The sequence below is a fragment of the Hemiscyllium ocellatum genome, chromosome 4 (genome assembly GCF_020745735.1).
Source record: "Hemiscyllium ocellatum isolate sHemOce1 chromosome 4, sHemOce1.pat.X.cur, whole genome shotgun sequence".
NCBI lineage: Eukaryota > Metazoa > Chordata > Chondrichthyes > Orectolobiformes > Hemiscylliidae > Hemiscyllium > Hemiscyllium ocellatum.
The window spans coordinates 19,110,867-19,130,615 of NC_083404.1; the positions used below are offsets into that span (position 1 = coordinate 19,110,867).

Below are 19,749 nucleotides of genomic sequence, written 5' to 3' on the forward strand. Positions count from 1 at the left end.
CAAACCCAATCTAGTCCCACCTACCAGCACCTGGCTCATATCCCTCCAAACCCTTCCTATTCATATACCCATCCAGATGCCTCTTAAATGTTGCAATTGTACCAGCCTCCACCACTTCCTCTGGCAGCTCATTCCATTCATGTACCACCCTCTGTGTGAAAAAGTTGTCCCGTAGGTGTCTCTCATATCTTTCCCATCTCACCCTAAACCTATGACTCTCCGACCCCAGGGAAAAGACTTTGCCTATTTACCCTATCCATCCCCCTCTTAATTTTGTAAACCTCTATAAGGGCACCCCTCAGCCTCCAACGCTCCACGGAAAGCAGCCCCAGCCTGTTCAGTCTCTCCCTATAGGTCAAATTCTCCAACCCTGGCAACATCCTTGTAAATCTTTTCTGAACCCTTTCAAGTTTCACAACATCTTTCCGATAAGAAGGAGACCAGAATTGCACGCAATATTCCAACAGTGGCCTAACCAATGTCCAGTACAGCCGCAACATGACCTCCCAATTCCTGTACTCAATACTCTGACCAATAAAGGAAGGCATACCATATGCTGCCTTCACTATCCTATCTACCTGTGATTCCACTTTCAAGGAGCTATGAACCTGCACTCCAAGGTCTCTTTGTTCAGCAACACTCCCTAGGACCTTACCATTGAGTGTATAAGTCCTGCTAAGATTTGCTTTCCCAAAATGCAGCTCCTCTCATTTATCTGAATTAAACTCCATCTGCCACTTCTCAGCCCATTGGCTCATCTAGTCAAGATCCTGTTATCATCTGAGGTAACCCTCTTCGCTGTCCACTACACCTTCAATTTTGGTGAGAGCTTCAAACTTACTAATTGTACCTCTTATGCTCGCATCCAAATGATTTATGTAAATGGCAGAAAGTAGAGGACTCAGCACCGATCCTTGTGGCACTCCACTGGTCATAGGCCTCCAGTCTGAAAAACAACACTCCACCACCAACCTCTGTTTTCTATCTTTGAGCCAGTTCTGTATCCAACTGTCTAGTTCTCCCTGTATTCCATGAAATCTAACCTTGCTAATCAGTCTCCCATGGGGAACCTTGTCGAACGCTCTACTGAAGTCCATATAGATCACATCTACTGCTCTGCCCTCATCAATCCTCTTTGTTACTTTCTCAAAAAATTCAATCAAGTTTGTGAGACATGATTTCCCACGGACAAAACCATGTTGGCTACCCCTAATCAGTCCTTGCCTTTCCAAATACATGTACATCCTGTCTCTCAGGATTCCTTCCAACAACTTGCCCACCACTGATGTCAGGTTCACTGGTCTATCGTTCCCTGGCTTGTCCTTACCACCCTTCTTCAACAATGGCACCACGTTAGCCAATCTCCAGTCTTCCGGCACCTCACCTGTGACTACCGATGATACAAATATCTCAGCAAGAAGCCCAGCAATCACTTCTCTAGCTTCCCACAGAGTTCTCGGGTACACCTGATCAGGCCATGGGGATTTATCTACCTTTACCCGTTTCAAGACATCCAGTGCTTCCTCCTCTGTAATACGGACATTTTGCAAGTTTGGTCTCAGCTGGAGTGTTGCATGTATATCTAAACCCTCTCGTGAAGGAATTGGAGACAATGTACAAAACATTCATTCGAATGATTCCAGTGATGAGGAACTGCAGTTATGAAGATTATTACTTATGTTCGGACTATTTTTCTTGGAGAATAGAAGGCTGAGAAGAGATTTTGGCAAAAGTATTCAAGCAACGAGGGGTCTAGACCAATGAATAGGGAGAAATGTTCCATTAGTGAAAGGAACAAGATGAGATAAGGTAGATTTAAAATAATTGACAAAAGAAGATAAACTATATGAGAACTAAGTTAAAAATCATACAACACCAGCTTATAGTCCAACAGGTTTAATTGGAAACACACTAGCTTTTGGAGCATCGCTCCTTCATCAGGTGATCGTGGAGGGCTCAATCCTAATATTCCACTATCACCTGATGAAGGAGCAACGCTCCGAAAGCTAGTGTGCTTCCAATTAAAATTGTTGGACTATAATCTGGTGTTGTTTGACTTTTAACTTTGTACACCCCAGTCCAACACCGGCATCTCCAAATCATGACTACTATATGAGAACAACTGTCTTTACGTATGATTTGGAGATGTCGGTGTTGCTCTGGGGTGTACAAAGTTTAAAAATCACACAACATCAGGTTATAGTTGAAAATGTGTTGCTGGTTAAAGCACAGCAGGTCAGGCAGCATCCAAGGAATAGGAAATTCGACGTTTCGGGCATAAGCCCTTCATCAGGAATGAGGAGAAGGTGTCAGGCAGGTTAAGATAAAAGGTAGGGAGGAGGGACTTGGGGGAGGGGCAATAGAGATGTGATAGGTGGAAGGAGGTCAAGGTGAGGGTGATAGGCCGGAGTGGGGTGGGGGCGGAGAGGTCAGGAAGAGGATTGCAGGTTAGGAGGGCGGTGCTGAGTTGAGGGAACCGACTGAGACAAGGTGGGGGGAGGGGAAATGAGGAAACTGGAGAAATCTGAGTTCATCCCTTGTGGTTGGAGGGTTCCCAGGCGGAAGATGAGGCGTTCTTCCTCCAACCGTCGTGTTGTTATGTTTTGCCGGTGGAGGAGTCCAAGGACCTGCATGTCCTCGGTGGAGTGGGAGGGAGGGTTAAAGTGTTGAGCCACGGGGTGGTTGGGTTGGTTGGTCCGGGCGTCCCTGAGGTGTTCTCTGAAGCGTTCCGCAAGTAAGCGGCCCGTCTCCCCAATATAGAGGAGGCCACATCGGGTGCAGCGGATGCAATAGATGATGTGTGTGGAGGTACAGGTGAACTTGTGGCGGATATGGAAGGATCCCTTGGGGCCTTGGAGGGAAGTGAGTGTGGAGGTGTGGGCGCAAGTTTTACATTTCCTGCGGTTGCAGGGGAAGGTGCCGGGAGTGGAGGTTGGGTTGGTGGGGGGTGTGGACCTGACGAGGGAGTCACGAAGGGAGTGGTCTTTGCGGACCACTATTTCCTATTCCTTGGATGCTGCCTGACCTGCTGTGCTTTAACCAGCAACACATTTTCAACTGTGATCTCCAGCATCTGCAGACCTCATTTTTTACCCCAACATCAGGTTATAGTCCAACAGGTTTAATTGGAAGCATACTAGCTTTCGGAGTGTTGCTCCTTCTTCAGGTGGAGCGTCGCTCCGAAAGCTAGTGCTTCCAATCAAACCTGTTGGACTATAACCTGGTGTTGTGTGATTTTTGTCTTTATGTAGTATGTGACTCTGACCTAGTGTGTGGAGGAGGCAGTTTCAATTGCAGCATTCATAGGTGAACTTGATTATTATTTGTAAAGGAACAACGTGCTCAAGGGAAGAAAAGAAGGCAGGGGAATTGCTCATTTCGAATTGTGATCTGGGAAGGAGTGGTACAGGAGAAGTATAGACAACCAAATTTCAAAAGATATGCTAATTGATCTTTGAGAACTTTTTGAAAATGATATTTATTTTCTAAAAGCAACTTTTACCACTACAATCTAGTTATTTGCAGTTATGATGAATCCTTGGACACATTTTGTTCCAGGACATTTGAGTGGTGCTGGAAAAGCACAGCAGATCAGGCAGCATCCGAGGAGCAAGAAAATTGTCGTTTCGGGCAAAAGCCCTTCATCAGGAATAAGGTCAACGTCGATTTTCTTGCTCCTCGGATGCTGCCTGAACTGCTCACCATACACATCTTGACTCTGATCTCCAGCATCTATAGTACTCTCTTTCACCTACATTTTGTTGTATGCCCAATGCTGTTATTGTATAATGTTTGCAGCAATTCCCACATTGAAATTGGCAGGTGGACTTAGATGAAGCAGAATAATGTGCTGTCATATAGCATCTATTTTGAATTCATTGCTGTTGAGCTAATTTCTGGAATAAACAGGCTCAGTGTTGTTTGAAATTCAGATTCCAGTGCTCTGGATTCCTATCATCAAAAAGAGTAGTGGGCAAAGGCTGGCCATGTGATTTGGAGCCAGACATCTGCTTTTCTGCCACATTCATAAATGAATTAATCTCTCACCTATAAAATGTTTCCATTTATCCATCATCAATATCACTAGTTTTCCACTTCAGCTGCCCAACCTCAAGGCATCGTGGAGCAATTTAGTGGCATTGAGCATGGAGGTGCTGGGTCAATGAATGAAAAGTTTTCTGTGGAACGATGGTGTAGTGGTGGTGGAGGAATTGGTTTGGGAAGGTGCGTGTGAGGTGGGGGGGGGTGAAGGTGGTGGTGAGAAAAAGGAGTTGATTGCCAAGTAACTCAGCAGGTGAGAGACTTCACTCAAAATCTGTCATGGTAGAATGTGGAGAGTTTAGCTGAATCCTACCTGAGTATACGAAATATTTTGTGTGGTAGTTTAAACCCACGGATTTTCATATTTGTATAATGCATTATTTTCTGTTGATCTTTAATGTGCAAACTTCAGTCATGTACTAAATATTTTGATGTTGGTGCCTGGAAATTTTCTGTAGCTGTTTCTGTTCAGTTGTGCGATGTGGCCATCATTGGCAAGACCACTTTGTTGTCTATACCTAATTGGTCTTAACAAAGTGGTAGTGACTTAAAATTATGTCACATTAGGTAATAATTCTCAAAGCAAAAACGTACATAATCCTGAAGCAATGTGTTTTGTTATTAGTACAGTAAGTTCTCTATCCATCAGATCACCAATTGCAAATTTGTTTATCTGCGCCAAGATAAGTAACAATAAAAGAGGTAAAAACAATGACTGCAGATGCTGGAAACCAGATTCTGGATTAGTGGTGCTGGAAGAGCACAGCAGTTCAGGATGCTGCCTGAAGTGGTCTTCCAGCACCACTAATCCAAAACAAAGTAACAATAAAAGTCAACACCCACAGGCAAAACCTGCATATTTGTGATTTATAACCTCTCTTTAAAAACTCCACACTCGCAAACTTCATGATTTGCGGGGTTCTCAGGAACAGGATTCTCATGGGTACAGAGGAATGACTGCATGTCCATCATTCTGTTTATTTTAACTGCACTGTGATGCTTAAGATCACTCTGGTAACTGGACATGTTGGTCCACAATCTTGAAGATAGTGAAGGTAAATGAATGAATACTAATGTTTCTGGCTGTTTGAAGTCTCATAGTTTCACCCATTTGAAAAGGCCGAGAAGTATTTGAATTTCACACCGTCATTACAAGTGCTTTAATTACTTGATTGCATGTCCAAAAAAAAACTTTCCGACCTCTTTTCTTTGTCTACTAATTTTCAAATGTTTTTGCATTCAGTCCCCTTCACGCCTCGGAATCAGCTTTAGTGTTTTACATAATTTGCATTCACTTTAAGGACATAAGCAAGAGCAGGATTTGTGTTTGTTTTGGGAAATTTTGAGTCAATTTTCTTTTTGATTATGTTAGAAATACCAATTTGGCTGCTGTTTCAAGCACTAAAATGTCTCGGATGGGATTAAAGCAATTTAGGATAAATGACCACTGATTGAAACAGGTGAAGTCCTAGAAACTAGAGTATATTTTGCACTCTCGGGCATGGCTTCTTTGCCCTTCTTATATGATTGGGTGTCTTTCTTCAAAGGATAAAGATGGAGACCGAGCAGTTCACCATGCTTCGTTTGGGGATGAAGGTGCTGTAATCGATGTTTTACATCGAGGAGGAGCTGATCTAAATGCTCGGAATAAGCGAAGGCAGACTCCATTGCACATTGCTGTAAATAAAGGTCATTTGCAAGTTGTTAAAACTTTGCTTGACCTTGGATGCCATCCCAGTCTCCAGGTAAGGAATAGAATGTATGATCATTATGTTCAAGTTAAAACTTTAAATGTTGAAGTTTCCTAATTTTCCACTTTGGCTTACACTTAGCATTTATGATTTTTTCTACCAAATTCAGTCTTTAATAATTCTAAATATTCATATTTTTACAAAATAAAACTGTAAATGAAATTCATTTCAGGCAGTTTTGAATATTGCTGAATATTTTACACTTAACTGCAACTGATTTAAAAATCGACCAAAAGCGAGGTTTAATGGTGCATGGCAGAGATAATGCCTGTTGGAAGAGAGAAATGCAAATAAGAATAAAGGCAATAACATACGAACATTTTTTAAACCTCATACAGACACTTTGATTAATCCTATTTTATGCTGGAATAATTGCAGGTGTAGTTCCATAATTTTGAAGTCATGACTATACCAACCATAATTGAGGCTATTTTTCTTCCCCTAAACCTTTACTCCATTTTTCACTTTGGTGATCTCCATATAAATTACATTATGTTAGAAAATGTCAGCCAGTTTTTAAAGCTTTCCTTTATGAAAAAGAAATATTTGTGATTAATGAATCTGTCTTTGAAAACTGAATGACACTCATAATGTTTGGAAAGAATTGATTTATGATTTGCTCATTCTGAATTCTGTTATTCAGTTAAGAATAATGTAATTTAGCATGAGCAGTCATAGAGAATTTGTGTTCGGTGCATTCTCCAAAATGCTAGAGACATCCAAATTAATGTATATGATTCCAATTTTATGTTAAGTTGCATTTAGGTAGTTTTTGTAGGTTGTATTTTTGTTCTATCTTCATCTGCTTATAAAATGTCTAGATTATTAGTTTATTTTGACATGATCTTCTTTGAATGATCTTAGAAGGAGGGAAACTTATTGCTTTTAAACTTATTTTAAATTTATGTTGTGTATCTCTGCAGGACTCTGAAGGTGACACACCCCTTCACGATGCAATAAGCAAAAAACGTGATGATATGCTCTCTGTGCTGCTAGAATCTGGTGCAGATGTGACAATTACTAACAACAATGGTTTTAATGCTCTTCATCATGCTGCACTGCGAGGCAATCCCAGGTATTCTTAGATTATCAGTTCATGTGGGAATTTTGAAAAAAATCAGTTGTAATGATTTGATTATTTTAACTGTGTCATGGATTTTGTGTTGTTTATTCAGTTTTTACTCTGTAAAGATTACACATACTTTTCTTGAATTCCACTCAGTGGAATGTCCAGTGAAGCTGGTTTAAATATCTGGTCCCAACAAACTAATTGAGAAAACCTCAAACCACATATATCACTTCAGCTATATCTTTCAACTTTTCCTTAATATTCACTCCACACAAGTGCGAGGCAATGACCATCTCAAAACTGAAAAATCTAACCCTCATTCCTTAACTTTCACTGGCATTACCATTACTGAATTTCCCACCTTCAAGATCCTTGTGGTTTTCATTAACCTGAAACTGAGCTGAACCAGTCAGATTGTTACAATTGAAATTGGAGAAATGCATATTTCTCCAGTCGTATTACTGCACTGGTCACAATATATGTTTAAGTTCTTTCGCCCATCAGTGATGTAGCCAAAGTGTGCTTCATTTATATTAGGTTTAGAATAAAATGACGGCAGCACGGTGGCTCAGTAATTAGCACTGCTGCCTCACAGTGCCATGGAGGTGGGTACAATTCCAGCCTTAGGTGACTGTGTGACACCTGCACATTTTCCCCTCTCTGTGTGGGCTTCCTCCAGGTGCTATGGTTTCTTCCCACAATCTACGATCTGCAGGTTATATGGACTGACGGTACTGCAATTGTCCATTGTGTAAACTAGATAGATTGGCCATAGAAAGTATGTGGTGATGGGATTTGGCAGAACTGGGTCTGGGTCAGATGCTCTCCAGTGAGCTTGTATGGACTGGGGCCAAATGGCCTCCTCTCACGCTATAGGGATTCTATGAAAACAAAACAGATTGCTTTAAAAAATGGCAAAATTATTAATTTATTCTGAAAATAGTACATATTCAACCAAATTGTAAGGCTCATTCATATAATTTTAAATATAAAAGTATAAATATTTACTCTTCTAAATAACCACACAGGCATATATGAATTGTGCAAACCAGTTAAGAAAAAAATGAAAAACCTTCCCTGCAGAGAATAATTTTGAGAAAACAATTTTAGCTGAATAATGGTTAGTTATTGAAGGAATAAAAGGGTAGATTAAAGGATACGAAATGTTCAAAATAATTGTCGAATTAGCTTCCTGGCACATGCAGAAGGGTGCTATGAAACGTGGGCAATTTTCACTGGGACTTTTACAAATGCAATTCCTTCAGGAATCACCAAGAAAAAATATTTTAAGGGCTTTCTAGGACAACAGGAGGGTCAGTATTATATTCATCACACTGACCCCTCAAAGTGTTCACTCCGAAGAGGATGTTCTGAGTAGCTCTTCTCTCTACAGGCTGTAGCTCATCTGAACTCCAAAGAATATCAACACAAAGACTAACTCCTGACAGCCATAAACTGAGTGCAATTTTGAGCAAGTCCAAGCAATTAGCTTAAACCCTATATATTTCTTGGAAGTCATATTTAAATGTCCCAATGTCCTTTTTGTAATTGCATTTTCTTAAACAATCATAGTAACTCCAGTGAATTACTATCCACAATTATTCGGTATTAATCCTCAAAAGAAAAGTCTTCATAGCATTACAAATGTATAGGTATAAAAGCAGATCAATAGCTAGGAAATCTGTCGTGAGCAACTTCATTCAGAAGGCACAAATCAGGAGGGTGATAGAATCTCTCCACTTGCTTGGATGAGTACAACCCCATCAACACTCAACTTTGATACCATCCAGGACAAAGCAGCCAGCTTGATTGGCACCCTATCCAGTGCATTCCACATTTGCATCCTTCACCATCAATGCATAGTGACAGCAATATGCACCTTCTGCTAGATGCACTGCTATAATTCAAAAGGCTTTTCAACAACATTTTTCAATCCTGTCATCATGACCTGCAAATCCCTCTCCAAGCTGCTCATTATTGACATTGTTTCACTGTTGCTTGGCCAAAGCCTGAGCTTCCTTCCAAAATAACACTGATGTGGAGGTGTTGGTGTTGAATTGGGGATGGACAAAGTCAGAAGTTCCATGACACCAGTTTATAGTCCAACAGGTATATTTGAAATTACAAGCTTTTGGAGCACTTCTCCTTTGTTAGGTGAAGTAGGCTTTGACAATAACTGTAGGATAACTATTCCAGAAAGACTGCAGTGGTTCAAGAAGGCAGCACTAGGGCAATTGGGAATGGGCGATAAATGCAGTCTCAGTCACAAATTGCTGCATGCCATGAAAAATTTTAAAGAAGAACAAATTGCATGGATTTGCAATGTGCTATGAATTTGCCAGGATTCTACTTCAGGGTTACATTGTTACTGTACCATCTGGCTAACCTAGCAGCATTCCCCATGGGTTCAAATACCACTCTTATCAAAATGTAAGGATGCCAGGTCATTGTAGTACTGACTGTATGCTGCATTTTTTTCAACATGTTTAGTGCACTTAATTTGAAAACTTTCATATCTGTCTCGTGAGAATTTCATTGAGAAAATGTCTGGCTTTAGGTGATGTGCCAGTAGGTAGTGATGTGCATGTAGCTAGTACTGTGAAAGTAACTTTCGAGGTTCCAAATGTCCTAACTTAGCTGTCACTTAATCTATGACACCTGACAGTGTCTTGTGGTGTGCAGATAGCGTCTCTACCTTTGGGCCAGCAGGCCTGAGTTCAAGTCCCACCTGCTCCATAGAGTTTGATTCAAAATTATCTAAATGACACCTGCCTTAATTGATGTATCATAGTAGCTGCTGTTTACTGACAAGAATACTAAGGAATGTGAGTCTGCATGCTCTCTCTCTGTAGAGTTTTGTTCTGAAATTTCTCTCTAGCTAACACTTCAGTTGTTTTTGTACTCAATACTTTGTTTTGCCACTATACATTTTCTTTATTCTGATGTTATTTTAATTATTCAGTGAATATTTGATCACCTCAAAGTGTCTGAAGTATTTTAATAACTTCTCCACAACCAATATTCAGTAGTCTGTAGTTAACCTGGTTTAAGTTTTTCCTCCTTTCTTAAGTAATAAAGTGAGATGTTGAGAGTGTAGCGACTACATCACCAGACTAGTATTGAGAAGCCGAAGGTAATCCTCTGGTGAGATAGCAAGGTGGTAGAATTTTAATTCAATGGATAAATCAGCAATGGACACCTGGTCATAGTATAGTGACCATAAAACTGTTGTTTGTTGCAAAAGCCCATCTATTTCACCAACATCTTTTAGCAACTTACTTCTGTGTGCCTTCAGACCCACAGCAATGTGATTGACTTGTAACTGCTGTCTGAAATGGCCTAGCAAGCCACTGAATTCAAGGACAGTTAGGAATGGACAGAAAATTATGGCCTTAGCTGTGACACCCACATCGCATGAAACAATATTTTTAAAAATTACCATGTTAGAAATCCATTGATGCAATTCCTGAATCTGAACCCGAATTCTGATGATGATCTATGCCCGTAAAATGGGATATAATGTTCGGTTTGGGTTAAGCATTGAGTAAATGACCTAAGATGTGAAGAGAAAAAAATCGTGAAATACTGATCATCCACTGAAAATACAGTGAAGGAGGAATTCAAAATGACTGAAAATTAGCCTGTTTCAGGGACTAGTAAATTGATTAGGAGAAAACAATGGCAAACCTCAACAATTAGTTATGAGAGATATGCCAAATGAAAATTTAAAATACATCACAAACAGCAGTGGCAGGGATACATTTTAAAGCTAGAGTTTACAATAAAAATAGTACAGATTATTGGTTCGTAAAAGAAAATAAATTTATTGAACAAATAATACTTCAGCAATGTAAGTGGAAGATGTCTGAAAAGGATTCTCTAATTGAGATCAAGAGAAGGAAGCAGAAACTTAAAGAATCATAAATAGGTATAAGCACAGAAAAAGGTCCTTCAGTCCACCACGTTTGCACCAGGCAAAAGCACCCATCTAACTAGTTTAATCCTATTTTCCAGCCCTACACCCATGGCCTTCTATTCCTTGTTATCGCAAACATACATCTAAATACTTCAGTGTTATGAGAATTTCTGTCTCTTCCATCTTTAAAGACCGTTTCAGTTTCCTATCAACCTTTTGGGTGAAGAAAATTTTCCTCACCTCTCTGAACCTCCTGCCCTGAACGGTAAATTTATCTCCTGGTCATCGATCCCTCCATCAAGGGGTGAAGTCTCTCCTTATCTATACCCCTCATAATTTTATACATCTCAATTGTGCCTCCTCTCAATCTCCTCTGCTGGAAGGAAAAGAATCCCAATTTGCTCAACTTATTTTCATAGCTAAAACTCTCCAGCTGAGGCAACAATTTCTTAAATTTTCTCTGCACCCCCTTCAACGTAGTGAAAGCCTTCCTAATGTGGATTTTACTTCTGCACACAATGTTACCAACCAATGTCTTATGCAGTGCCAGCATAATCGCTCTCTGTTCAACTCTATGCCTTAGCTAATACAGGATATGAAGAGTTTTTTTTTGAGAAATTTTCAAGCAGTCCATTAACATGTAATAGGACTAAAAATAGAAACAGTACAAGCCTAGATGGGAATAATGAAGGAATTTGGTTTTAATCGTGAGTGTATAAGAAATTCAAGAGATGAAAAGTTATTCCCGGGACAGAACTGAAGGGTGGTAAAATTAGATTTTGTTTTTAAGTGGGTGAAGGTAAAGGCAGGACATAAAAATGTATTTATTCTTGCTTAACTGGGAGGAAACCTTAAGTTTGGTATAGAGTGGCCTTGGTAGGTATTTAGAATATAATGGTAGTTAAAATAGTCAAATATTTATCAAAGGCATGTTTCTAAATTTGTTTTGGAAATATCTGAGTATTACTATTACCGTACTATTTTATGGTTGATATGAATACTTTGGAGGTAAATTTTGGTTTGGGGAAGTTTGAAGATTCACCGTTAAGTGAAATGCTGGACTTCAGAAATTGCCAGAATGCTTCAAATTAAGACAGTTCAAAGAATCCCACATGTAGTGTGAGGTCAGAGAAAGGAATGTGAAAACCATAGGAATGGCATGTAGTGTTCATTTAGCTGGCAATGTGCCTGAGGAGAATGCCCTGACTTCATTAGAAATTTAAATTATTCAGATGAATCGAAAATCAAAGGTTTGACTTTGAAGCCAAAGGTAAGTTCATTGAAGGATTATTCTCATGTCTCAACTGATGCATGCTACCCATAGAGATGATTCATTTGGGATGGACCCTCAGTTAAAATTGCAACAATGTGAAATTTTTCCAGTAAGTCTTTATGGTAAAAGCACCTAAATTGATGGGTGTAAGTCCAGACTTCAACAGACCAAAATGGGAAAAGTTTGTAAGGAGTTATAAGGCATCTATAGATTAGAAAAGAATCATAACAATCAGCAGTACGTCTCTAATGGAGGTGCAAAGCAAGACTGCAGTGAAAACCAGCCACATCTAGAAATCAAGTATTTAAAGTGAAATTTACTGTTGTATTTCAGGTATCATTTGCCTGAACTTTCATGTTTAGTTTATGTAGGTTTTGATTAGTGTTCAAGTTGGAAAAACTGGAGATAAATCTTGTTGGTAATTTCGTCAATTGGGGGTCATTTCATTTTTTTTTATTTATGATTTCCTCAGGGATTGTAACATGACATTAGGTAGTCATAATACAATTAACTAAGTCAGCATTGGTCTTTGAGGATGGGACAAGGAAGATAGACATCAACGTCTTAGAGAGTTTCAGACATGGAGCAGTCTCTTATTTCAGTGCTGTTTATCATAAACAAGAAAGTAAAGACTGTAACTAAGTTATGAAAGTATTGAACATATTTTTGGAAGAAGGTATTAGGAAAAATGGTAGGTACCATGTTCGTATTTGGAAGGGAGTATTGGAAAACTTCCTTTTAGTTTTGGGTTAGTTTTGCATCTAACTCAGCCGTAATACTTCAGCTGTCACTGATAACTTAGTATACATAGAAGGCATAAGCTGGATTTTTCCAAATTAAGTCTGTTATTCATAGCTGTGTTTATTGTCAGTACCATTACTAGACAGCATAGTGACTGCACATGCACGAAACTCAAGTTTGTAGTGCCATGTCACTTTAAGCAACAGAATGGCTGTTCGCAGGACCAAATTTGGGTTAGGAAGATGAATGGCAGTGGTACCAGTGAAACTCCATTTGCGACCTTTTGCTAGCCTGAGTAGTTCCCCTGCGCATCTACATTATGCTACATAATTTTCGTTTCCCTTGCCTTTTTGTTGACTTTATATGGTAGCAGTAAAGGCAATCAGCCCTTGGTCTGCACATTGACTTGAACAGACTCATTGTATGAATGTTGGAATTGTTTTGCCGATACATTGGCTTGCTTAGTTTGACACTGTTTGCAAAACAACAGATTTATACTGACTTTAAGTCCAAACCTCTTGTACAAATTAGAAACAGCAATAGTTCAACACTAATGCCTGGGGACCAGCACTTTCACCAACAAAGAAATGTGTGTTTCTTTAAATATTTGTTGTTTTCTATTTTATGCTAATTTATTACTAATCTGAACACCAGCGATAAGATTAGGATTACCCTAACCCTAACTCAGTTTGCGACTTAACTTTTTCTGGATTTGTGTCACTTACTTTCAGGAAGTCTAAATATATCAGATCCTCAAACTTACCACAGTCAGCTTTGTATGTAACCCTGTTCAGTAGGTTGGCTAGATAGGCTCCTTCCCTTCTGATGAGCAATTATATTGGTTGCTGTCAATTAAGAATATTTTTTCTGGTGATCTTCAAATCTGCATCTCATAAGTAATTCCATTGTCCTCTGTAGCACTGAACAAAAGTCCCTGGTTGGTACTTATTCTCCTGTCCCTTTACCATATTCATGACGCTATCATCATTCTTCTGGTCATTTTGATTGTGCAGTTGAATTTGGGGAATCTTCTTTATTATTAAACATTTCCTTGTTGTGGTTCTGTTCGCCGAGCTGGGAGTTTTTGTTGCAAACGTTTTGTCCCCTTTCTAGGTGACATCTTCAGTGCTTGGGAGCCTCCTGTGAAGCTCCCAAGCACTGAAGATGTCACCTAGAAAGGGGACGAAACGTTTGCAACAAAAGCTCCCAGCTCGGCGAACAGAACCACAACAGCGAGCACCCGAGCTACAAATCTTCTCACAAACTTTGAACATTTCCTTTTTAATTGTAAAGCTATACCATTTCATCCATCATATATATTTTATGTACACACAGAATGTATCATTTGAACCAGTTGTATAATTTAGTTCTGACTGGAATAGGTTGTACAGACTTCATAAATGCTTTATTGGTGAACTGTCAAAACAAGATAAGCCATACCATGTAATTAATGCAGCTGCCTTAATGGTTCACATTTTACTGGAGGGAGGCAGCACACAATGTGCACATTATTTCGACTGTTTCCAGCACTGAGTAGCTCTAGCGTTTTTTTGCCCTTTAAATTTCTGAGGGTTCAAACTGGTAATGGCATGATGAGGGCTTTGGGATACTTGAGACAAATGACTTACCTTTGCTAATGAGATTTTATGTTTTAAAACAAAGTGAGAACAGTCAGAGAATGGTAAATTGAGGGAGCAAAGCGAGAGCAGAAAGATGCATAAAGACAAAAGAATCATGATTTTAAAAATAACTCTTTAAAAAGTATGATTGCAAACTTGAATGAGATACAGCTCTTTAAGCCTTTTCAATATTTCATGAATAATTTTCAGTGACAGGATACTTACGCTAATGCATGCAAGCCCAAACTTTGTACCGTGAGTTTGAGTTTACTGTACAAATTCAACAAGTTCTTCTGAGTAATATGAGATTGAGGATTAGTGGCTGCTTGTGAGGTGCTGCATAATTGACAAGCAAATTTAAGCAATTCATAACCGAGTGTATTTTCTCTTTGCCTGAACTTGCTGATAAATGTGCACTTTAATGATGGCGTTCATTGTGAACTCGGGTATTTCTCTTTGTAGTTGAAATCTAGAATGATGAGCATTTTTGTTTAACATTAAATTTCAAGTGCACTGTTTTCATTGCTACCGAACTGCGATTGCTATCATCTAATTCCCTGATGTGCTGCGTTTAGTTCCTATTCTGAGTAATGAATGCACTGTTCAACTTGTGTCAGTCAGTAACTGTAACTGCATTGCAGATATGAGAGTACCTCTATGAAGGTGACTAAACGATGTTCAAGGGTACTGCTGTAGAGTCACACAAATTCACCAGAGTATGTTTAAACTGCCATGTCTGATTACAGATACACAAGCAATATGTTTTATCTTTGTTATATTGTATTCAAATACATTTTTTCAGTGAAGAGAGCAGAATTTTAAATTTCATGTAGTGTATGTTTTTGGCTGAGACATTATTGCAAGATTTAATTTAACAGTTTCTAATTGATCTCAATGCAATCTAACATTTTAGTGAGTAATACATATAATTTTCCAAATCAAAGAGATTTTCTGAATCAGTCTGTAGCTATTATATTTGAGTATGTTAACGCTGACAGTTGACTATACTTGGAATCAAAAGCATGTTACAGACAATTTTTTTTCCTGAATCAAATTTTTTTTAACAAATTTATATGAACATTTTGATAAATTAGTCAAGTTATTGGAGCTATTAAGTCATTATAATAGTGTACGATTTTTGGGTTATATATTTTCCCCCCTGTATGTTGAACCATCAATGTAGCTTTTTCTGTTAGTTTTAATCCTTTTGAAACAATAGCATGATTTACATGATGCTTACTAATTAACAAATATTTCAATACCTTGTAAAAACTTCAAGTTGAGATTTTATTTTAAGTTCTTCTTTATTGAATGGAATACAGCAACAGTATTGAATTGTTCACGATGGCATTTGATGAAAACCATTTCTTGCCCATAAATTTTACCTTCACAGTTCATATCAGTTAAAATATAATGCAACAGTACTTTCAGTACAAATAGATATACAGACGCGTACTAATTGCAGTGAAATTAAAGGACAACATTTTGAGTTTAAAGTTATGTCCAATTAAAGTGGTTTGGTTATCTTTATATCAAAGTCATTTTTTTCAGAGTATTGTACATTGCATAATTCATTTCCTAACCAAGGTGTCTGGGTTGATGAATTGGTGACATGCCAGTGGTAATGGCAGTGAGTGAGTATTGTTTTCACTCTTCTTCCTAGTTGTGATCAATGCATAGCTACAGCTGGTTGAAGGGGACCAAATCCATTGAAAAGTTGATTTGGTTCCATTTTACCAGCTTTAGCAAAGCATTGGCCAGTGAAAATCTCTCAAGTAGCAGCATTTCCATGTACTCTTACTTTCAATTTGCTTTTCCCTGTATTTCCACTCTGAAATTCTTGGTGTTTTAATCAGAAGTATTGAAATAGTATCAGTCACTCGTTAATCATGGACACGGTATACTGAATCATCTTATTGGCTTACTTTTGAATATTAGTTTGTCACTTAGTTTTTCAACAAAATTGTTTGCTTGTGAAAGATTTTTTAAAAAAATTGTTGCTCCCTAAATCTACCTCGGATGGTTTAGCAAGGAAAAGTACTCAAGTGTCACTTCTACATTTATCACGTTAATTTCCAAAAGGTGCTTTGATAAAAGATGAAGGTTATACTGTGGTAGAAAATATTGATTTTAATCAAAGAAATTGCAACATTCATGTTTGAAGAATATATAAGAAACATTTGAAGAATTATTTCAATCAAATATGCAAAATTAATATTGAATTTTTAAAAATATAAGGTGAGTAGACAAAGTAAATTAGAAAATCTGGTATGATGCAAGAACCGACACTTGGTGACACAGTTTTGACAATTTGCATTTATATTGGGTTTCTTGATTTGTCTTGTAATGCTAGTTTGAAAAATGCACAACCAGCAGCAAAAGAAATTTCAAGAAGTATTCAGAGGGAAGAAAGTAACATTTTGGAGAAATGACAAAATGCCTTAAATATTTGCTTCAAAGATGACACTTATGCTCAAGGTTCCATTTCCAGTGGCTACCCCAAATCTGTGTCCATATAATCTTATTACACAAATGTTTTAATATAATTGATGGCTGTTACTAACAATCACAAAATCCCAGCTACTTTTATAATTACACTTCTGTAATACAGTAATGTTATGTTTCATTTCAAGAATTCAAAAATACACATAGGATCAGGAGAAGCTTATTGAATCTGCTCCATCATTCGTTACAATAATAATCTTTGGCTTTCGTTTCACCCTTTCATATATGAACGTAATGGTTTATCCTGTTCTCCACACTCCCTCTCCACTCTCTCAACCACCTTTTGGTGAAGCTGTGTTTCTATTCTTGGCATTGAATTTAATTTTATTCAAACAGACTTATCATTAGTGGTTCTCGGCTCACTTCATTTTTTTTTGACAAGATAAATAAAGATGTCATGTCCTTTGTAAATCTTGATATCTGATGTCCAAGTCTTTTGGAGTTGTTTTTTGCTCTGCTCTGGTAAAATATACATGTTCTTAAATTCAGTCTTTTGGCATGATATTGCTGCTAGTTGATGCAAGTGAATTGGAGTTGGAACAGTAGTGACAAAATCAGCTGTACATTGGTGCTATTAATATTCACTGTGGTACACCTGTTCTTGGGTAGTTTAGACCGTTGAGTGTCTGTATGAATAGCTGTATACTTGAATGGAATATCCGTATCTGGACACGAAGAGACATTGGAACATGCAGTGTAATACTTGAATGTCGACATGTGCCCACCATGTTAGTCAGATGGCTGATAACTTTTTGAATTACCAAGATTCATCAAATGTGAAAATAACTTCAGCTGTTGACTGAGTCAAGCTGGTCAGGCTAAGAGAGATTTAGTTTTGGGTACTTGATTTCAGCAATAATGAAGTAAATTATCCCAAAATAAGAATATCCCAATTCCTGATGAAGGGCTTATTGTCAATTCTCCTACTCCTCGGATGCTGCCTGACCTGCTGTGCTTTTCCAGCACGGCACTCTCGACTCTAATCTCCACCATCTTCAGTCCTTACTTTGTCCAAAGTAAGAATGCCCTCGTCTTTCAAGCACATTCATCAATCTAACTCCTGTAACTTCATGATCTTTCAAATTACATTTTATAATCATTTTCTGTAACTGTTTTGTATTACGTACCAATAAGAAAGTAATTTTTATATTATTTTGACTTGAATACAGCCAGAGTTATAGAAAGACTTTGAACAAAAAAATCCCCAAAGAACTACAGATGTACACAACCAGAAATTTCTGGCAGAACTCTGCAGGTCAGGCAGCATCTGTGGAGAGAAAGCAGAGTTAATGTTTCTGGTTTTACCAACAATTTCTGTCTTGTGTTTGAGGTTCTGAATCTACTTTTCAACTAATGTGGTCAATTAGAATGCAGTTGTGACCTGTGCAATTAAAGTCAGTCAATGTTGTGTTGTTTTTCTGATGCAGAAGAATCCTCCAATATGAACAGTTTTTTTAAAATTAAATTCACACTAGCAGTGTTCAGTGTTGCATTACTAAATGAATTAAATTCTTACAAATAATATCTTATTTATTACGAAGCTTTAGAGAATATCAAAGTTCCACTCAAGTAAATGAATGTAACTAAATGTAGAAAGCTGATAAATATTTCTGCACACAATTCTTTGTTGTTTAATATTTTGGAGCTAGCTGAGAACAATATAATTTTGCTTTCTATTTGGTGTTTTAGTATATTTATCTAGAGTGCACATAGTTTTGCATAAACAAACACCAATTAACAGGAACGTAGGTGGGGAAAGATTTGTTTAGATGTTTTTAGGATTCGCTTATTAGGGTCTTGAAACTTTACTGTATTTTTGCTACAGTGCTTACATAAACAGGTCAGATATCATTATGCACTTGTTTACTACTACTTACCCAGTGTGCTTAAGGACTTGCCATCAGTGGTTTAAGTATTAAGAGAATTTAGCTTGTGACATAACCATTTAATGGCGCATTCTTGCAGTATTCTTCTCTGAAGGTTGATATGACAAATTTGGAGCAATACTTAGTGTGGATATCTTATTGAGGAGCATACTTTACTGGGTATGCAGGTGGGCTTTGCAGTATTTATCAAATTAACAGTCTTGTGTTTCTGTTAACTGTTGGTTGTACCGTATGATTTGATTGAATCAGTGCAGCAGTTGGTATCCTACATTTTTGTTGATCTGTGAGCTATGAGCAGTCAGATTAGTTGGCAGGCAAACATGGCCTGGAAAAATCTACATTGTCAGTGAGATAAAATAGGAGTGGGTGAGGGAGGACAAAAAGCTGTATCTGCACCTTTTTTTTTGTTAATCGGGCTTAGTCATTGAAACATTAAGCAAGGTTTAATGGAAATTGCTGAATGAGCTTTGAAAACGATAAATAGGAGCAATGTAATGTTTTAAACCACTTAAAGAATCTTATCCTGCTGCAATTGCTTTTAAAACATTTTGCTTTTAAGACTGTAGAGCCGTTATTATTTGAATGGATTTGGCATTAACTTTAAACAATTTCAAACATTTCTGTGAAAATGTAGTGTTTTAACCTTATGGAAAGAATAATTTGAGAAACTGGATGAATGCATGTGGAAGTCTACCTTGAATCCCTCAAGTAATTAACTCAATAAGTTAACTTGATGGGAAGTTTTTACATTTTCAGAAATTGTAATTTCTATGTACAAGGATATTTTAATTTAAAATATATATTGCAAATACGCTTATCTTTTGCAAAATTTGTTCAACTTTCAGAATTCGAATTGCAGATATCATGAATCTTTTATGCAATTTAAAAACTGAGATATGATACAATATCAGCAATCGTGGTATGTTCATACTATGGCTTTCCATGAAA

General features: G+C 37.8%; 1 protein-coding gene across 2 annotated transcripts in view; it reads left to right on the plus strand.

Moving 5' to 3' along the window:
- mib1 (MIB E3 ubiquitin protein ligase 1) overlaps positions 1-19,749 on the plus strand; it is a 144,582-nt gene that overhangs the window by 69,640 nt on the left and 55,193 nt on the right. For both annotated transcript variants that reach the window (XM_060822813.1, XM_060822814.1), the window contains exons 11-12: positions 5,589-5,786; positions 6,716-6,867. In XM_060822813.1, the coding sequence (XP_060678796.1) occupies positions 5,589-5,786; positions 6,716-6,867 (350 nt within the window). The remainder of the gene's footprint in view (positions 1-5,588; positions 5,787-6,715; positions 6,868-19,749) is intronic.